At 37.9% G+C, this 20,495-nt stretch overlaps 1 protein-coding gene across 2 annotated transcripts in view; it reads left to right on the forward strand.

Annotated features, from left to right (window-relative positions):
- The window catches only part of LOC123940327 (multidrug resistance-associated protein 1-like), a 91,415-nt gene extending 71,970 nt beyond the window's left edge, over nucleotides 1-19,445 (forward strand). For both annotated transcript variants that reach the window (XM_046003023.1, XM_046003024.1), the window contains 10 exons: nucleotides 1,394-1,548; nucleotides 3,355-3,510; nucleotides 6,612-6,811; nucleotides 8,001-8,127; nucleotides 9,683-9,784; nucleotides 12,390-12,533; nucleotides 14,988-15,146; nucleotides 16,674-16,840; nucleotides 17,776-17,970; nucleotides 18,321-19,445. In XM_046003023.1, coding sequence (XP_045858979.1) covers nucleotides 1,394-1,548; nucleotides 3,355-3,510; nucleotides 6,612-6,811; nucleotides 8,001-8,127; nucleotides 9,683-9,784; nucleotides 12,390-12,533; nucleotides 14,988-15,146; nucleotides 16,674-16,840; nucleotides 17,776-17,970; nucleotides 18,321-18,447 — 1,532 coding nt within the window. In that variant the 3' untranslated portion in view covers nucleotides 18,448-19,445. The remainder of the gene's footprint in view (nucleotides 1-1,393; nucleotides 1,549-3,354; nucleotides 3,511-6,611; nucleotides 6,812-8,000; nucleotides 8,128-9,682; nucleotides 9,785-12,389; nucleotides 12,534-14,987; nucleotides 15,147-16,673; nucleotides 16,841-17,775; nucleotides 17,971-18,320) is intronic.
- Nucleotides 19,446-20,495: the final 1,050 nt, after the last annotated feature.

The following is a 20,495-nucleotide window of genomic DNA, read 5'->3' on the forward strand; positions in this document are numbered from 1 at the left end:
GAAAATATTTAAAGCTAAGAAATCATTTAACAGCAGTATGTGATATTTAAAATATAAAACAATGAACTGAAATAATTTAAGATGGTCGGGGTCAACTGTCATTGTTTTGTTTTACACATACTTAACAAAGGAATGAGAACCATATTGGCAATACACTTTTATTAGCAATTTTCGGTATTAGAGAGCAGTGGAGCAATTGTGTATCCCCTATGATTCAGAGCAAACTAGCTTAAGTAACATGGAAACTTATTGACTCCCCAAATTAAAAAGTCCAGGCATGGATCTGGACTCCATATGCACTCCATCCCTGTGCTCAGATGAACTGTTCACTACTCTTTATCAGCTCTGCATCACCTTAATTACCAGGCTTCACATGGTGTTGGAAATGTTCTCTCTCAAAGAACTTCCTTCCGTAGAAATCCAGAAGTTACTCTTCTTGAAACAATTTGAATCACATATCCATCTTTGACCAATCACTGTAACAAAGCGTGTCTTCTTCCAGCCCTACAAGTTCGCCAGTTTGAGAACTTTTTGTCCTTTCATTTCTTCTCACACATGGATAGCTCTTTTATGAACTTGTCTTTTTCCTGTCATAGCTTGTCGAATGCATGTAACAATAGTTTTATTGTTATAGAATTGATAGATGCTGATGACTATTTACAACCTCTTCCAATATAGCTGTATGTTTATTATTTATATGTCTGCCTTTTCAAGTTGTTGCAAGAACAGCCCTTCCACCAACCAAATCTCAGTAGCTTAACAGACCAAAATTAATTAATTAATTAATAATAAAAGGTTTATCCTTATTCTTGGGACCCAAGTTGAAGAAGCAATCCATCCACCATAATAAATATTGGCAGGCACCCTACAAAGTTAGTAAACTTTAGCAGTTCTGATATCAGCGATTAATTGCTGTAACCGGTTATTACCTGTTATTTCTCCTTCAACTTGCTCAGAACTCTTTATAAGGTCCCATGAATCACAAGGAGGCTAGAAAGAACAATTCTGTCATGGACCTAGAAGCTAGCAGAGCTATAATTATTTGGCTAGCAGCACCAGTGAATACCATATTGTTCCATAGGCCATCACAAAATTAATAGGTTGCTAGTATTCTGTGAACCTGGTTGTCCTGTTATGTTTTGTGCATTTCTCTAGAATCTGTGCTCGTGAATAAGGGGAGCCTTTCTTTGGTGAGATGGCAACCCATCGGAGTGTATATTTATTATCAATGCACTATGTATATCTGTACTTGGTTTGGTCCACAATTATACATTATTAAGTTTGCTCTTTGAGTTTTCCATTTAAAAGATACTATGATGAGCAACTTTTTGAGAGTTAAGGTACAAAATTCCTTTAAGAGGTTAACATACCCCTGGCAACATTTTGTGTTTAGGTCTCTTTGTCTGCTCTGGAGCCTATATACTCACCAGAGGATCCCTGGCTGCCTCTCGAACTTTGCATACTCAACTACTAGACAATGTGCTGCACCTCCCACTCAGGTTTTTTGAAACCAATCCCATAGGCCAGATCATCAACCGCTTCACCAAGGTCAGTAAAGCCACTCCTTATTGAACAGCATACCTAAAAACGATGACCCGTATTTAGGACCTTGTAATCGTATTTATAAAAAATATATATATCATCCTGAAAAGATGGGTTATATGTAGTATAGATTTCCTTGTTATTTTATTTCTAATTCTTGGGACATTTATAACTGATGTACAGCAGTGCCACATCTCATACACATAATCAAAATAACCCCTGAAAATGGCTGAAAGGACCCAAAAAGCATACGCGCTCTGGTGCCTACAACTCCAGTTCTTACATACATTTAGCTTGAGAATCACTGGTTTGGGGTGAGAAAGTAAAGAAAATAGAAGTCTATATGACGATAACTGGATTTTAAGCATTCTGCTTTTAAGAAAACTGTCAACTCACTTATGGGGAATGGGGGATTCCCAGAGTATCTCTGCTTCCCAGAGTGTCTCTGCTTACCTACAGGGTTTTCCTCCTCGTTTTCTATCAAACACTTAAGATTACACTGTCCAAAAGAAATAGAATGTAAGCCACGTAAGTAATTTTTTAAATTTTCTGATGGTTGCAATAAATAAGTAAAAAGAGACAGCTGGAAATAATTAATTATAATAATATATTTTAACAGAGAATGTCCAAAACATTTCAAACTTGCTTAAAGTTGTTTAAAATTATTAACTAAATATTTCACATTCTTTATTTCTACACAGTCTTCAAAAACTGATTTGTATTATTTATGGCACATCTCAATTTGCAGTAGCCACATTTCAAGGGCTCACTCAGTAGACACATACTGCTAGTGGTTCCTGAATAAGATAGTACAGCCCACAACCATAAAATATGCCAGTATGTTGTATGTACATGTAAAAGATTTTTGGTGTGTATATGGGAGGAAGTGAGAATAAAACATGAAAATCTAAATGAAAGTACCTAACATCATAAATGTGTGGTGGAATAGTAAGTCTTGTTTCGTCATACCAATGTACATACTGTTTTTGAAAATGTATGGAAAAACTTGATCTCTAGCATTTTTATCTCTCAGTGGACATTTGTCTGGGACCCTAATGAAAATATGTCACTTTTATGCAGTAACATGTCAAATGCTTGGGTCTTAAACAGGTTAGAATATGGGAAGATGTGTTCTAAAGACAGGCAGGAAACTTCATAGGGCTATGATGCTCTTACACTATTCGGAATATGAGATAAAACAGAGAATCCCAAAGCAAGACTGAGATTAATAAAATTCCATCTCCACTCTTTGTGTCCACTTTGTCATGAACTGAGTAGTTGTCCATGCCTCTATGTTGGGTATCTTCCTACTCCCTGGAATTTCTTAGGTCATACCTTATGCCATAGATTTGACAACATACATTTGTTTAAGTTATTTGTGAATTGATGCATGACCTTCCTGTGTTCTTCTTTCATTCATTGCCCACTTCCATCTTTCAGTTTCTGATTTTGCAGATGAGATTATTTTGTTTACTGGGGTTTGGACTCCATTTTTTAAATGTTTTTAAAGCAGTGTCTGACATTAGTCATATATACTAAGTGCTGCGTAGTTTTCACTGGGAAATGCAAATTACTTGACCATAGGCATCTTGTTGCTAGAATAGTTAACATCTTGGTAACTACTACAACTGACCGCAAGGGAAAAATATACAAGGGTAGATTGGGAAAAAGACCATGACTTATTCAATCATCAGATTGGCACATCTGAGTAATTTTTTTTTAAATTTTTACATCGAATGATATATTTCTTCTTTTCCTCATTTTAAATCATGAAAAGTTAAAAATAAAGTGACCTGATACCAATTTTTTCAGGACATGTTTATAATTGATATACGTTTCCATTACTACTTGCGGACCTGGGTGAACTGCACACTGGATGTTATTGGAACAGTTTTGGTCATTGGGGGAGCTTTACCACTCTTCGTTCTTGGGGTTATTCCCTTGATGTTCCTCTATCTCACTATACAGGTGAGTACATGGATTTTTATGTGTATTAATAGCATAAGTTCACAGTCAGATACAGGTTCAGACCCATTTCGACGGCCCATTAGTTCATGTTCTCCGAAAAGCAGATTCCAAGAAAGAATTCCATATAGCAGAGAGTTCCTGGGGCATGCCTGTAGAAGATAAAGGAGAGGGAGCCGCAGAAGGCTGTGGGAGCCCTCCGACAGGGATGCAGGTCTGATTCTTGTGACGGAGAGAAGAGGATTGGGTGGGAAACATCTTGGATTACAGGACGGTTCCATGAAAGATTCACTGCACGAATGGGAAGTCTACAATCAGTGCCATGCTTGGCGTGTCCCACGTTTCCCTGAAATGGGCCTGCTTTATGCACCCATAAGGGTGCTTTCTGGCACCCCTGCCATATTCAGTCATTGCCTAGAAGCCACCTGTGGGAAACATGGCCTCCGTGCTCATAGAGTAGTGGATGCAGAGGGGCAGTGGCTGGGCTGTCAGTCAGCTGTGGCCCCTGCTACAGCAGAATGGAATTGTGCATTTTTATGGTCACCACAGAATCTGCCTTGTATTTACACTTTAGCAGAAAGTAAGTTTTCCTGTAAATCCAAAAGAGAAACCAGTAACTCCCTTTTTGTCCCATTATCCCCAATATCAGCAAAGGACTCCTAGAAGAACTAAATAGATCTCTCGTGATGCATATCTTTATATTCCAATTAAAATGTGGTTAACCACATTCCAAGGTTATATCACCGGGAGGCTACAGTGTAAAAGGAAATGTCTTAACACATATTTAATTTAAAAATGAAAGTATTTTGAGGCTCTTTACAGAAAAGGATGTGGTTCTTGTAGTTCGATGCTTTCCCAAAACTCAAGTTTTTAAAATTCATATTGGAGTTTAATCTTCCCAAACCAGAATGTTAATCATGTTCTTATTTCTACACCTATGCTGTTATTATTCCTCCTACTTCCTATGTTTTCCCTATTCTCTCTGCCTGACTGGATCTTTCTTACCCTTCATGGCCTAGGTCATATTTCATTTCTGTGTGAACTATTCTCTACCAAAATAGTGCAAAGAGCTCAGACTCATCCAGGTATTATGGATTTATTATACCGCTAGTATTACAGGCTATATATTTTTTAGACCACAAATTGTCTCGCCAATGAGATTGTAAGTCCTCCAGGGAAGACACTATGTTTTAGAGCTAAAAGAAAAAAATCTAGAATATGAGAGATGGTATTGAGAATCAATTATATCTACTTAAAAAAAACACAAAAAACAACAAACCCTCGTATCACAAATGAAAATGTATGTGATGGTCTTGTGGTCGGTAAATTAGAATAGGATGACCAGGAGTGGAAATGAGTCTAGAAACCATATCTCATTAGGGACACAGTATAGAGTGAGCCCTGAATATGAATTCAGGCGACTCAAATTCTAGTTTCTTTCCTGACTCCTATGCTTGGCACATCACTTGTGTTTCCAGGCTTCCTTGCTTCCCCTATAAAATAGGAGGTTTGCTTTATATCAGTGCTACTCAGGATGGTCCCTGGATCTGTGGACCATACCCCAGACCTATTGAATCAGAATCTCTAGTTGTACCTCTTTATTTTTTTAATAGATTTTATTTATTTGACAGAGAGGGAGATCACAAGTAGGCAGAGAGGCAGGCAGAGAGAGAGGGGAAGCAGGCTCCCTACTGAGCAGAGAGCCCAATGCGGGACCCGATCCCAGGACCCTGAGATCATGACCTGGGCTGAAGGAGGAGGTTTAATCCACTGAGCCACCCAGGCACCCCTGTACCTCTTTTTTTAAGAAAAGTCACATTTTACAATGTCTGTGTGTGTGTATATGTGTGTGTGTATTGTTGTTGTTGTTAATCATATTTTTATAAAACTGGGAGGAAATAAAGAATCTATCAGGGTGAGGCCCAGAGTCAAAATTTCCTTATGACAATCTCTTAAGTCCCCTTGCAGTCCCAGAATGCCACAGTCTTCTGTGTTCTCCAGGGCACTTGCATAGAGTAGAGCTTGTAGGCTGCAGCTTGACAGGTAGTTTCAGATAGGTTTTTGCTCAGCTTGCTCAAGGTTTTTACCAAAATGAGGACATTTTAATCAGGGATTTTATGTAAAACTCCAGATCCAACGATTTCCTTGAAAAAAATTGCAGAATGTGGCAACTCTTGATTTGCATTGCTAGTTTGTAGCAATTATCTGGGGCTGGTGAATGATGGTCTGGTTAACCTAGGGCATTCTCCCTCCAGCTCTCCACTCTCCACTCATCTCGACCAGTCTCAGCCAAGTTAGAGGAGAAGTAGCCAGTAATACTTGCGTGGCTGCACCGGTAGGAGTTTTTCATCAACAGCAACAACAAAATTTTCTCATGATGATATCTAGGTACAAAAATACTATTGTTGGTACACTTGGTTGACTTCCTTCATTTAATGGGTTAACGCCCTAGTCACATTGCCTACCTGTGACACAGAGCTTCTTCTGTAGTAGGTCCTCAGTAATGGTTGTTTGAAAGGATTATCAAAGTGGAGATTTGCCCAATGCCGTTCTAGCCGTGCTGTCCAGAATTGGGGCTTTCTACTGTTAGGGTGTAGTTGTTTCTTAAAGCTCCGGTAACAAATTTGATAGCTTCAAACAACATGAATTTTATTCTTTCACAGTTCTGGGAGCTAACAGTCCAAAATCAAGGTTATAGGCAGGGTTGGTTCTTTTCTGGATCCTTTGAGGGAACGTTGGTTTCATGCTTCTCTCCTAACTGCAGCTGTCAGCAATCCGTGGCATTTTCCTTGGCTAATGTGTACATCCCTCCAGTCTCATCTTCACATGGCTTTCTCCCTGTGCTTTTGTCTTCTCTTTTTCTGTCTCCTACAAGGACAGCCAGCACTGGATTTAGGACCCACCCTAAGTCTAGGATGATCTTATCTTGAGATCCTTAATGACAGCTGCAAAGATTCCATTTCCACATAAGGCCACATTCACAGGTGCTGGAGTTAAAACTTGAACTTCACTTTTTGGGGTCACTCAAGTGTCTTGCGATTGGCAAACCATTGAAGCAAATTCTGCTACATCTTTCCAACTGCCTGTTTCTGTCTTCGGGTTAGAGATACTACGTGGCGAGTTCTCGGCAGATTCGACGGTTGGCAGGAGCTTCTCGCTCTCCCATCATTTCACACTTTAGTGAGACCTTATCAGGGGTGTCCACTATCCGGGCATTTGGACATGAACAGAGGTTCATCCAGCAAAACAAAGAGGTAGTGAATGAGAACTTGGTCTGCTTCTACAATAATGTAATTTCAAACAGGTGAGTTGTATCAGTATACCTAGTTCAAGATGTCTTTTTAGATGTCTTGTGCACTAACTTTTAAACAGAAAGAGGATTTTGTTATGGCACTTCATCAGATTATTTTTAAAAATAAGAAAGCCTTACATATTTCTAATATTTAATATATATTTAAGTGAAAGTGCATCTATTTATACTCAAATGAAAAGTACATACTACTTTACATGAAAATAAGGTCCCAAGTTTTTGTTTTTTGGTTTTTTTTTTAAGACTTTATTTATTTATTTGACAGAAATAACAAGTAGGCAGAGAGGCAGGCAGAGAGGGAAGCAGACTCCCTGCTGAACAGAGAGCCCAATGCGGGCCTCGATCCCAAGACACTGAGATCATGACCTGAGCTGAAGGCAGAGGCCCAACACACCTAGCCACCCAGGTGCCTTTTTGTTTGTTTTTGTTGTTGTTGTTGTTGTTTAAGATTTATTTATTTGAGAAAGAGAGAGAGAGAGAGAGAAAGACAGCAAGCAAGGAGAGGGGTAAAGGTAGAAGGAGAAAATCTTCAAGCAGACTCCCCACTGAGCATGGAGCCCAATGCAGGGGCTTGATCCCATGACCCATGAGATCATGACCTGAGCCGAAACCAAGAGTTGGAGGCTTAACCGACTGAGCTACCCAGGCACACCAGGTCCCTTTTTGAAGGCTATATAGGATGCTATTAGAATTACTAATAATATGACTCTGTTATATTTTGTATTTGTAGAATATATTTTATTTGCATACAATAATTTATATTTTAAATTTATCATTTCACATAAAGGAGAAAAATGAAATATTAAATGGTACCTAGGCACATTTTTAACTTTTGGAGACTAATTTTATCATGTAAAAAAGGGCATGTAATCCAAAAGGTGATTGATTTTCTGAGAGGATTTTAAAATATGATGCAGTGCAACTGGTGTTTTGTTTTGTTTTTTGACTTTTAATTCTGTTTAAGTTTTAAAGCAAAGTTCTGCAAAAGTAAAGTGTGTTTTTATGCAGAGGAATCCTTTAGTCTTTCGTCACTGCAAGGATCCTATTGTGATTGAGTTGTAAGTAAGTGAGGGAAAAAGGAAGCAGCTATTGATGTTTACATTTTCATGTCCCAGGAGAGATTTCATACCAAGTGCACCAAAAGCTTTGCATCTCAGCTGAGGAATATTTTCCATTATCACAGGTGGCTGTCTGTCCGACTGGAATTCCTTGGCAACTTAATGGTATTCTTTGCAGCCCTGCTCACTGTGCTGGCTGGCAAGTCTATAGATTCAGCAATAGTTGGTTTGTCCATATCCTATGCCCTAAATGTAAGTAATAATGACTTTGTGGTGTATGATATGTTTATAATCCAGTTAATTAAACTCTCTTCTCCTTTGCCTGTCTGAATTATAGATCGTATTAGCTAAGTAATGAGAGGCCCTGGAGGCTCATTTCTTCCTCTGTAGCAGGAAGCTGGCTCAGCAATTCCAAGTTAGCTCACAAAAAGAACAGGCTGAGTGCTAGAAGTCTCAGAAACGCCTGGGGTGGCATAGTTACCTAGAAGTTTCCTGTTCTCCTAGCCTTATAGATTTATAGAATGTGACCGTGGTAGGCCTCTCTCTGCCGTGGCCCGTGCTTCCGGTTTGCCCAGCCTAACCAAGGAGATAATACAGACTCTGGGGAGAACATATGCTCTGCTTCTTCTATGCTTATAAGTTTTTCCCTGATAACCCCTATTTTGTATTATACTGAAAAGCACTAGTTGTATCAATGTGTTCATGCCCTCTTTGTAAATAGAATATTCCCTAAACTACTAAATATACATTATTTAAACAATAAGTCTGGATGATTTGAGTACTTACCCTTCATCACTTATCCAAAATGCTTAAGGCAAGTTGCATTTCAGATTCAGAACTTGGGCTTGTAGAAAGGAAATACGATATATATACCATAGACAAGGTCTGGGGCAGAGCCCCACAATCAGACTACTTGTTCTGCAGTGAAATATGTGGGTATTTTACCTTAAGCGGGTTAAATAAAGACTTTAAAGAGCCCCATATTAATTTTCAAGTCAGGTTGGCCATCAAATTATTTGGCACCAAATTTGAGAAAACACTGAATTGGCAGAGGTTTTTGACTTTTAGAGTTAGGCTTGGATTACAACCTATATTTGTGGGTATGGTGAGAAGAAACTAGAGTTAAAAAAAGAAATAAAGAAAGAAAAAGGGTAGACAAGAGTGGTCAAAACTTAGGAGAATCCTCCTTCCAATGAAAGATAGTGAGAAATGCCAAAGGTAATACCATGCACAACTTTTTTCTCATGGGGTGTACCTACCTACCTTTCTTTCTTTCTTTCTTTCTTTCTTTCTTTCTTTCTTTCTTTCTTTCTTTCTTTCTTTCTTTCTTTCTTTTTTGTATTTATTTATTTGAGAGAGAGAAAGCACAACAAGGGGGAAAATCAGAGAGAGAAGCAGACTCCATGCTGAGCGGGGAGCCCGATGCGGGACTCGATTCTGGGACTCCAGGATCGTGACCTGAGCCTAAAGCAGATGCTTAACCAACTGAGCCACCGAAGCACTCCGGGGTGTACATTTCTTGAAACAGATCCATCAATATTCATCATTCCTTATACCCAAGTAGGGACTCCTTCAACTATGTTGAACTGTTTCTTCTGCCAAAAAACCATTATTTATGATATGAATGATTTTAATATACTTAAACACTTGTGTGTTTATGTGTAAATATGCTTACTTCTAAAGTTGTTAAATAATCAGAAGAGATAAAATATATGAAAATGATGAAAAGTGAAACTTTATAAAGTATTATTCATATTATGTAAAAAACTGAAGAACCATTCATGAAGCTTGGGTTTTTGTCCTCCAGATTATGCAATCTCTGAATTTTTGGGTGAGGAAAGCTTGTGAAATTGAAACCAATGCAGTTTCCATTGAAAGAGTTTGTGAATATGAAAATATGGATAAAGAGGTAAGCAGTCCCAAATAATCAATAAGTAGATGCAGGATTAAGATATTTTAATGCACCTTATACTGACATTTAAAAAATAAATTTTAAACAAACCCTGCTTTTCCAAATTCATGTTGTAATACTCAGCATTTCGATGAAATTAAAACCCATTCTACTGTTAAATGCACCGTTATTTTATATATCACTAAAATAGAAAAATATCAGAATTAACTAAATTGCAGTAGTATACAAATTGTAAGATATGTTATATTGTAAAGATTAAATATGAGTGTCCATTCTTAGAAGGCACAATGACTTGTCCTCTACCAAAGTAGAGTAAAATACGCAACCTATGATTATAACTTTGTGAGGATTTTACATTGTGAAAGTGTCTTAGTATAGTCATCTCATAATGGAAGTCTGAAAATTTTAAATTAACTATATTTTTATTGTTTATACTTTCTCTTCCATTTATTCATCATTAACATCTCTGTGGATGGAAAGGAGGAGGAGAATAAATCAGTCTGTTTTGTTCCTTTTAATTAATTATAATTAGAAAGGAGAATGATTAGACTATTGACAGAGTATAATATTTGAGTTACCTGCATATGTTACTCATCTGGGTTACTTCTGCCTCCCAGTTCCATGAATTAACAAGGCAGATGTTAAAGTTGACTTGAATTTCTGTATCTTCTTCAAACCACCTATAAAGGTATCTAAATCCTGAAATGTTCCTCTTTTGCTCATGACTCTCAGGAAGAGGTGTCCCTCCTTCAAAGAGAAAACCAGAGTTTCCTCTTATATTTTTGGTAATATCTGTTCATGTCTTCTGTCAGACGTTGCTCCATTAACCACTTCCTTTCATTTCTACATCTCAGCACCCTGACCCCCTTGCCTCTCTCAACCTATAAACATGCTAAAATATTATCTGCATCTTCCAACTCTTCCCAAAATTTTGAATCTCCCCCTAGATTCTTCCCCAGGTCTTACCTTCCTTTTTCACACAAATTTCATGGAAGATTAACCTGCCTTCACCACCTCCAATTATCAACATGCAGTTTGCTCAATCTATTGCCATGTGATGACCGCTGTATAACTTTATTATTTTATATACCTTCTAATTTTTTGTATGTATACTTTTGTATATCAACTTACTGTTTATGTATGTATAAATTTATAATATCTTTTCATATTAAAAAAACACATACACCCACACATTCAAAAAAGTCATCTTTATGTAATTGGATGCAGGTGTGACAAATATTGTTACAAAAGCTTTAATGTGGAAGAAGTCAGTTGTTCAGATAATTCTGTTTATCTTTCTGGAACCCCATTTCTCTGCACCGTTTTACAGAAGAATTCTCTGGAATTGCCTATACGTCTCTCATTCTATTTTGGACTCTGGCCAAACAGGCTTTAAATCCCACCACTCCACTGCACCTGCCTTTGTCAAGATCACCAGTGGTCTCCTGTCACTCATCACTTGACCTGATCCATCTTCTGACACCAGTGATCACCCCTCCTCATGCTTCCTCTTGCTGCCCAAACACCACACTCTTTGCCTCCAGCTGTTCCTCCAGCGTCTCAGGCAGGCCCCTGTCTCAGGACCTCAGCATGTGTAGTTAGTTGTCTGCCTGGAAAGCGCTTCAGCCCATATCGACAGGGCTTGTTCCCATATCCTGTCCAACCAAGACTTCTCTCTCCACCCTACTTAAAATTACACCGCCATCTTCTGAAGCTTTATCACTGTCTAACATTCTACATATGCTGTATGGTTCTTTTTGTCTCTCTCTGGCATCCTGTATGCTCTGTAAGGACAAGAATTCGTATCTCTTTTGCTCACGGATGAATCCCATCAGCTAAAGTACTGACTAGCATAGGAAATAGTATTTGGGCAATGAATGAATGACAAACGGTCCTCTTCCCAGCTAAAATTTCAAACAGGTTACCTTCAGCAACTTCGTAGTTAGAAAATTCTTCCTTTTTTTTTTTTTTTAAGAGATTTTATTTATTTATTTGACAGAGAGAGAAAGGGAACATAAGCAGGGGGTGTGGGGGAGGGAGAAGCAGACACCCTGCTGAGCAGAGAGCCCAATGCAGGGCTCCATCCCAGGACCCTGGGATCATGACCTCAGCCAAAGGCAGCTGCTTAACCGACTGAGCCACCCAGGCGCCCCATAAGATTCTTCTTAATAACTGTATAGGAGATGGGGAGCCTTGTTACCTCCAAAAACTTTTTAAAATTTTTTTTATTTTAAAGATTTTATTTATTTATTTGAGAGAGAATCAGAGAGAGTGCAAGAGGGGGAAGGGTCAGTGGAAGAAACAGATTTCCCACTGAAGAGGGAGCCTGACATGGGACTCCATCCTGGGACTCCAGGATCATGACCTGAGCCGAAGGCAGACGCCCAACAAATTGAGCCACCCAGGTGTCCCCCAAAACTCATTTCTAAGCTTTTCTTGTAACTACATGAGGAGTTTTGCGTTGGTAATATTTAAATAAAACTATTTTCAGGAGATCATAATATCCACGGATGTTTTCTATCACTTATTTATATGCAGGATAATTATTTTTTGGAGGGAAACGTATTTTTTTGTGATTATTATAATATTTCTTTGTTTTAAGGCACCCTGGATAATGTCTAAAAGGCCTCCATCACAATGGCCCGAGAAAGGGATAGTGGAGTTTATTAATTACCAGGCTCGATACGGAGACGATCTTGGTTTAGCATTACGAGATATCACTTTCCAGACTCATGGTGAAGAGAAGGTACCATATATATTTCATAAGTTTCACTTTCCCTTTTGTCTGAATTCGTTCATTGTTAAGGTCTAATTATGATATGGTATTGAATATAATGTGGTCTTTGTTCAAATTTCATATAAAAGTAATAAACTCATGTCGTTGGTATATACAGAACAAGTTTTTCCTCTTTAAAAACAAAAGGTGTTTTTAAATTGTGCATACTATATTATGAAACATAATTTTAGCATACTTTTTTCAGCTTTATTGAGTTATAATTAACAAGTAAATATTGTATATATTTAAAGTATACAGCGTGAGGGTGGGATATACATACATATATAGAGAGAGTAATGATTATCACAGTCAATTAACACATCCATCACCTCACATAGTTATAAGGTTTTTTTTGTTTTGTTTTGATTTTTTTTGGATGTGGTAGGAACACCTAAGATCTACTATCTCAGCAGATTTCAAGTATACAATACAGAACTATTAACTGTAGTCATCTCACTTTAGATCCCCAGAACTCATTCTTCTTATTCATCTGAGAATTCATGCCCTTTGACCTATATCTTCCCATTTTCCCCACCTTCAGTCCCTGGTAACCATTGTTTACTCTGCGGTACTATGGGTTTGGCTTTTTTAGATTCCAAATATAAGGAAGATCATACAGTATTTGTCTTTCTCCCTCTGGCTTATTCCACTTAGCATAATATATATCCACCAGGTTCATTTGTGTTGGCACAAATGGCAGGATTTCCATCCCTTTTATGGCTGAATTATTCCAGTGTATATGTATATATGTATATATATACACGTTTTCATTATCCATTCTATGGACAGACACTTTGGTGTCCTGGCTATTGTGAATATGAACACGAGAGTGCAGATTTCTAATTTTGTTTCCTTTGGATATATACCCAGTAGTATACTTTATTTTTACTTCCTTCTATTACATAAAGAGCAATAAGAAGACAGTAAAATTAAGTTACCCAAAATACAGCAAATCTATAGGAGAGAATATTTATGTTTGTTTATCCTTGACACCATGTTTTCTGGGATTAGTAGTGAAAAGGGAAAATACTTGAGATGTAATTTGGTTAATAAAAACTATATTCAAAACTGTTGATAGTATACCAATTTTCTGTTTTAAAAAAGCAAATGGGTAGACTATATTAGCAAAAATCCTAGAAAACAGTTGTAAAACATAAATCGTGATTCTCTTCAGGTGATAGGATTATAAATAATTACTACTACTGTAGTTTTCTCTGCATTTTTCAAAATGTTTTATGAAAAAATATTATTTCCTTAGAAAGATTTTACAAGTGAAAAGAAGTAAAAAATGAAAAAATTTGACAATAATGTCCCACTTTTTCTTTTCCAGAGACCTGAGTTTTATAACCCCAAGCATCTCTTTTTTCTAACTGTCTAAACCATGTCCACTGCAGGAGCATCAAGAACAAAAAATGTCTTTGGAACAAAGGAAGTCATTGTAGAATTTTGATGATCCCAATTAATTCAACAGAATCTGATATTTCTAGTATAGTGTGTCAGGTTTAAGATTTAAGATCTTTTATCCAGGCAAACCAACCTCCTTAATGTTTTCTTGGCTTAATGTTCCCATTAAAACCAAGATACAAATCAATACCAAGAGGGATTGTTTTATTTATTTATTTTCTAAGATTTTATTTATTTACTTGACACAGAGGAGAGCACAAGCAGGCAGAGCAGCAGGCAGAAGTAGAGGGAGAGGCAGGCTCCCGGCTGAGCAGGGAGCCCAATATGGGGCTCGATCCCAGGACCCTGGGATCATGATCTGAGCCAAAGGCAGACATTTAACTAACTGAGACACCCAGGTGCCCCTCTAGGGATTACTTTAGTCCTCGTGGTGAAAGGACCGTGTGTAATTACTTGACGCTTATGTCAAGTTGATTATCTTGTCCAGGAACCAAGATCCTCAGATGTTACCCATAGCCATCCTCAATAGTTCTAATGCCAGAGTTGTTTTGATACACCAAGGAAATCTGCAGGCATTCCTTTGGATTTTCTATCCTTCTGGCAAAGGGTTCCTGTCCCCTTTGTTGTTTGTTAGTTTGTTTTATCTGTGGAAGGGGCAAGAAAACTACCCCATTATCAGAGTCATCTTTGGCCACACTCTGAATAGCTAGTCCCAGGATGGTTCAGGGGTTGTCTGCTCTTCCTGGGACTGCTGGCGTGCTCTAGTTCGGTGGTTATTAAATTACTCAAAAGCAAAGAAAACCTGCATATTACCCTGGGCTTTTCCAGTGAGTAATGAGTATTTGGATAAAGACTGCATCTTAGAAGTCACATTACATCTTCCATGTCAGGCAGTGTTACTCTTTTAGGCAAAATTAAATCCTGCTGAGCCAACACCTAATGTACTTCTTGTCAGTGCAAAAAGGCCCCAGTCCCTTATCAAAAGCACAGTGCAAACTGTTTATGATCATTTCATTACAGATTGGAATTGTGGGACGGACTGGAGCAGGCAAATCAACACTTTCAAATTGTCTGTTTAGAATTGTGGAAAGATCAGGAGGCAAAATTATTATCGATGGTATTGACATATCAACTATTGGACTTCATGACCTTCGGGGCAGACTTAATATTATTCCACAGGTAAAGCCTATTTTGTCAGTAGATTTTCTTTTAACTCCCTTTAGGTGATCTTCTTCTCCTTTTTTTTTTTTTTTCTTTTTCTTCTTCTTCTTCTACTGCTTCTTCTTCTTCTTTTTCTTTTTTTAAAGTGTGTTCCTTCCAAGTGTCTAAATTCATTTTTAGAAGCCAGTGCGTTTAAATGTGTTATGAAAAATCACTACATAACTGAATCCTATTAAACACTCTTACATTTTTCCTGAAAGCATTTATCCATTTGAAAAACTGGTATGTTGCTTTACAAGTTTCCTTCATAATAGTAAATGCAAATAATAAAATTTAAATGAAGAGATCAGACTGAAATGCATTGCTATTTTTTGGAGGAAAAAAATTACTGGGGTGCCTGGGTGGCTCAGTGGGTTTAAGCCTCTACCTTTGGCTCAGGTCATGATCTGAGGGTCCTGGGATCAAGTCCCGCATTGGGTTCTCTACTCAGCGGGGAACCTGCTTCCCCCTCTCTCTCTGCCTGCCTCTCTGCGTACTTGTGATCTCTGTCTGTCAAATAAATAAAATTTTTTTGAAAAAAAAAAAAAATTTTTTTTAAAAATCTTTAAAAAAATTACTGAGACTTTTGCCTAATTGGTAGAGTGAGTGTAAAATTTTGCCTCTTTGATCTGAAGTTTAAAAACATTTAAAAAGATGAAAAGAACAATATTGCAGTTAGATCATTTTTTAAGTCTTTTGATTTGTCTGTCTGTGGCATCAAAGGAACTTGATCATTAACAAATATGCAAATTGGCTCAAGAACATACATCTACAGTCAAAGATGAGTTAATCAGTTGAGTTTGAGAGATTTAAGCTATTTATGGAATGTCTTTGTATTACCTTCTAATAAAAATCTTAAAATATAATCTCTTTTTCATATTGTTTAGACATATGCTCATATTCATGAATTTACTTCAAAAACAAATTTGAAGGGAATTCAGGCATAGAAAAACATTTAATGAAGAAAAGAGATATTAGTCTTTTTTTTTTATAAATAAATACAGGATAGCAAAATACAGTTTCACCAGGCATGTTGGTATATTGGAAAGAGCATAACTTGTCCTGTTCAAATTCTGCTCAACCACTCACCATCTGTGTGGCTTTCAACAAGAGCTCTTTGCACCCTCCAGATCAGTCTCTGTGAAATGGGGATAATGACTTCCATCTTTTTGAGTTGGTATGCTGATTGATAATATTATATCCATAGTATAGTTTGCATTTATTCTGTATCTTTGACTAAATGGCAGCTATCATCATCATCATTATTATTGTGGCTGATGTTGACATTGTTAATGAGAAGGAGAAAGATGATGAAAGTTATAATGATTTAATCTCATTTACAGCTTGTCCTGATTCTCTTCTGCTTATATTTTCAATATAAAATGAATTTTATAACTATTTAGGTTTGATCATTTCATTTTTTCTTCACTTTCTGAATCTGATTTTTTTTAATGTGCTTGTGCCTCATGTGAAAGTAAGATTACTGGTGACGATTTTATTCTCTAGGATCCTGTTTTATTTTCTGGTACCCTTCAAATGAACCTGGATCCCCTAGACAAGTATTCTGATAGCGAGCTGTGGGAGGTGCTGGAACTGTGTCACTTAAAAGACTTTGTGCAGTCCCTTCCCAAGAAGCTGCTGCATGAGATTTCAGAGGGTGGTGAAAACCTCAGGTAAGCTGCTAAGAACAAAGCTTGGCCAACTTACACCTTCCAAGGCTCCCTAGAAACTTTGAGTTAGCGTCAAAGGGAAGTCATGCCTGAGTCACCAAGGATTGCCTTTGGTCTGATCAAAGCACACAATTGCTCAAGGAATATAATGGTAACCACTGGCTGGGAAACCACTGCTGAAGGAAAGAAAGGGGAAAAAAGGAGCGATCTGGTATGAAAAGTTTCTACTTAATTGACTCTTCTTTTGTAAAGACTCCTATTTGAATAGCTTTCTTCCTTAAAAATGTTGTTAGGGGCTCCTTTTTCCTTCATAGCTGCTTGATACCCAATGACAGCCCCTTTTAGATGATCAGAGACCTGCGGAAAGTGAGCTCAGGCCCTGCACTGCATGACTCGGTCTCTGATGCTCTCCCTACCTCACTCTTTCTGCCACACGGACCTCCTTGCTGTTCCATGAATATACCAGGCCAGCTCTTTCCTGCCTCAGGGATTTTGCATCTGCTGCTCCCTTTGCCAAGAACAAGTTTCCACTGGAAATCTGCATGGCTCACTCTCTCCTTCCTAAGGGTCTTGAATTAAAAGGCAATGCCTTCAGTCCAAGTGAGCGTTTCTCTGGCAGGCCCATCTGACATGTCTACCCCAGGCCCACACTCTACCTCCCCTTCTGTGTGCTTGAATTCTTACTGTGCATTTTACTCATGTATCATGTTTATTTTTTTCCTGTCCTCCCACGAGAATGTAAACTCCGCGTAGAGATTTTTGTCTCTTTTGACAAAACAAGTATTTCTTGAATAAAGGAATGAATGAATGTGTGGCTGAGAAAGAGAGGGAGTAGTGATGTAATTGGAATTTTAGAACAGAAAGTGTGTAACCATGAAGTCCACTTTCGAAATTATTTTACTTTCTTTCTTCCCTTTTTTTTTTTTTTTTTTTAACAGTGTTGGACAAAGGCAGCTTGTCTGTCTTGCTCGTGCTTTGCTTCGAAAAACAAAAATCCTCATTTTGGATGAGGCAACAGCCTCCATTGATTTTGAGACTGATACCTTGGTGCAGACCACGATCAGGAAAGAGTTCTCTGACTGTACCATCCTGACGATTGCTCATAGACTGCACTCTATCCTTGATTCAGATAGGTACGCTTTACTTGTTTTCAGAAATAAAACATATCTATCTATCTCTACAGAGTTAGCCACTGAATATACCAAACATACTAATTGCCACTCATAAAGGATTGTGTCCATGCTGAGAGATACAAAATTTCCTTAAGAGTAGGAAACATATTTTTCAAACAATTAAAAGAATACATTCATGCCAAAAGAGTATTTCGAAAACTGGATATACTTCTTGAGTTCAGTGGTACCCGTATTTGATAGTCGTGACATAACTCACACAGTAAACTACATTTTATATTAGCAAGAAAACAAAAAGGGGGAAACCAGGAAATTGACTGAAAGTTCCTAACTGGATTCTTTTCGCATTGCAGGGTACTTGTTCTAGACTCTGGAAGGATTACAGAATTTGAAACACCGCAGAATTTGATATGCCAGAAAGGACTTTTCTTTGAAATGCTAACAGAAGCTGGAATAACACAGGACTCAGTGACAAAATAATAAATACTTTTAGCTATAGATTGATTATACTGAATACAAAATAGATTCGTATTTTTAAAAACAGCAATGGGGGAGAACTGCACAAAGGCAGGCTCCGGCTACGTGTTGGCATAAATACCAAAAAGCATCAGCGTTCCAGCTATCCTGGGATACACCCAACCTTCCCTCTGCCACTCGTGCCCTCTGGAATGTCTGATTTCTCCACATTGCCCAAAGTGCTACATGCTACGTATCCTTTAAGTCTCTGACTTCGTTCATGAGTCACCTTCTCTGTGAAGTGTCCCTTGATTTCCTCCCTGCTCTCTGATCTGATCTAGCTGTCCCTTTCTGTAGTCTCACCAACCCCGTGTGCCTACTGGTGTCATGGTAGGGACCATGCTCTATTTTAATTATTTTAGTCTGTCTGCCCACTAAAGCTACTTGAGGGCAAGTACCCAATGTCAGTCATCTTTATATGTTGGGTTTCTAGCGTAGTCATTTTCATGTAGTTGACACCCGAGCAATGTTTGAAGAATTAATGACTTGGCATTTTCGAGTAATATAATGCAGGTGTTTATAGACAGATGTGATGTGTGCTGAGCTGCTCTACAGTGTATAAAATGATGGGGGAATCACAGAAAAAATATTAGGAGTTATTCAGTCACTTTTTGGGAATAGTAATGATATATTAAATGTATTTTAAGGTGTACTTTATTTTAAAATAATATTTTATAATATTTCTTACTATTGATTTTGAGTAAAAACAGTACTTTCTATGCAACATTAATTTTTTGGCTGGATTAACCTCAGTGACTTCGGAATCAGATAGTATACATTCACAAGAAGACTTGGTTTCTTGTAATACTAATCATGTTTTGAAGGACGTTTTAACTTAGTAGTTTTATTGTAATAGAAGCAATATTATTCCTTGAATTGCCCTTCAGATTTGAAGTATTCAAATTTTAATGGCATTTTCCTTCTAAGGTGATTTTAATAAAATATTTTAACATGTTCTTGAAGACCTATCAACTATTTCTTTTATTTACCTTTTCTCCTTCTATGCAAAGCCATGTACAACCTAGCTTCATTCCCTACAGGTATTTATGAAAAGTTGCTTTAAGTTATAAAACACTGTATTATCTAAAACCCCCTCCCATTAGAATGTAAGCCACTAGAAGTGTTATCCTGTCTTTACAATCCCTGAAGTGCCCATCAATATGTTTTGTACTCAGTAAACAATGAATAAATATCTGTTGAATCCCATTAAGAAAGAGATCTAAAGTCCCAGCAAATGGTGCTGGGAAAATCAGGCAGCTACCTACAAAAGAATGAAACTGGACCACTATCTTACACTATGCACAAAAATAAACTCTAAATGGATTTTTGAAAATATCTAAAGGAGAGACCTGAAACCATAAAACTCGGGAAGAAAACAGTCATTTCTTGAACACTGGCCTACCAGTATTTTTTTTGGATATGTCTCCTCAGACAGGGAAACAAAAGCAAAAATGAACTATTGGGACTGTACCAAAAATAAAAAGCCTCTGCACAGTGAAGGAAACCATCAATAAGTAGATAAAGCAACCTACCGAATGGGAGAAGATATTTGCAAATGATATATCTCATAAGAATTAATATCCAAGAGGGCGGAGTCAAGATGGCGGAGAAGTAGCAGGCTGAGACTACATCAGGTAGCAGGAGATAAGCTCAATAGCTTATCTAAACATTGCAAACACCTACAAATCCAACGGGAGATCGAAGAGAAGAAGAACAGCAATTCTAGAAATAGAAAATCAACCACTTTCTGAAAGGTAGGACTGGCGGAGAAGTGAATCTAAAACGACGGGAAGATAGACTGCGGGGGGGAGGGGCCGGCTCCCGGCAAGCGGCAGAGCAACGGAGCACAAAATCAGGACTTTTAAAAGTCTGTTCCACTGAGGGACATTGCTCCAGAGGCTAAACCGGGGTGAAGCCCACGCGGGGTCAGCGTGGCCCCAGGTCCCACAGGGTCACAGAAGGATCGGGGGTGTCAGAGTGTCGCAGAGCTCGCAGGAATTAGAACAGGGAAG

Source organism: Meles meles, chromosome 4 (assembly GCF_922984935.1).
Source record: "Meles meles chromosome 4, mMelMel3.1 paternal haplotype, whole genome shotgun sequence".
In the NCBI taxonomy this organism is placed as follows: Eukaryota; Metazoa; Chordata; class Mammalia; order Carnivora; family Mustelidae; genus Meles; species Meles meles.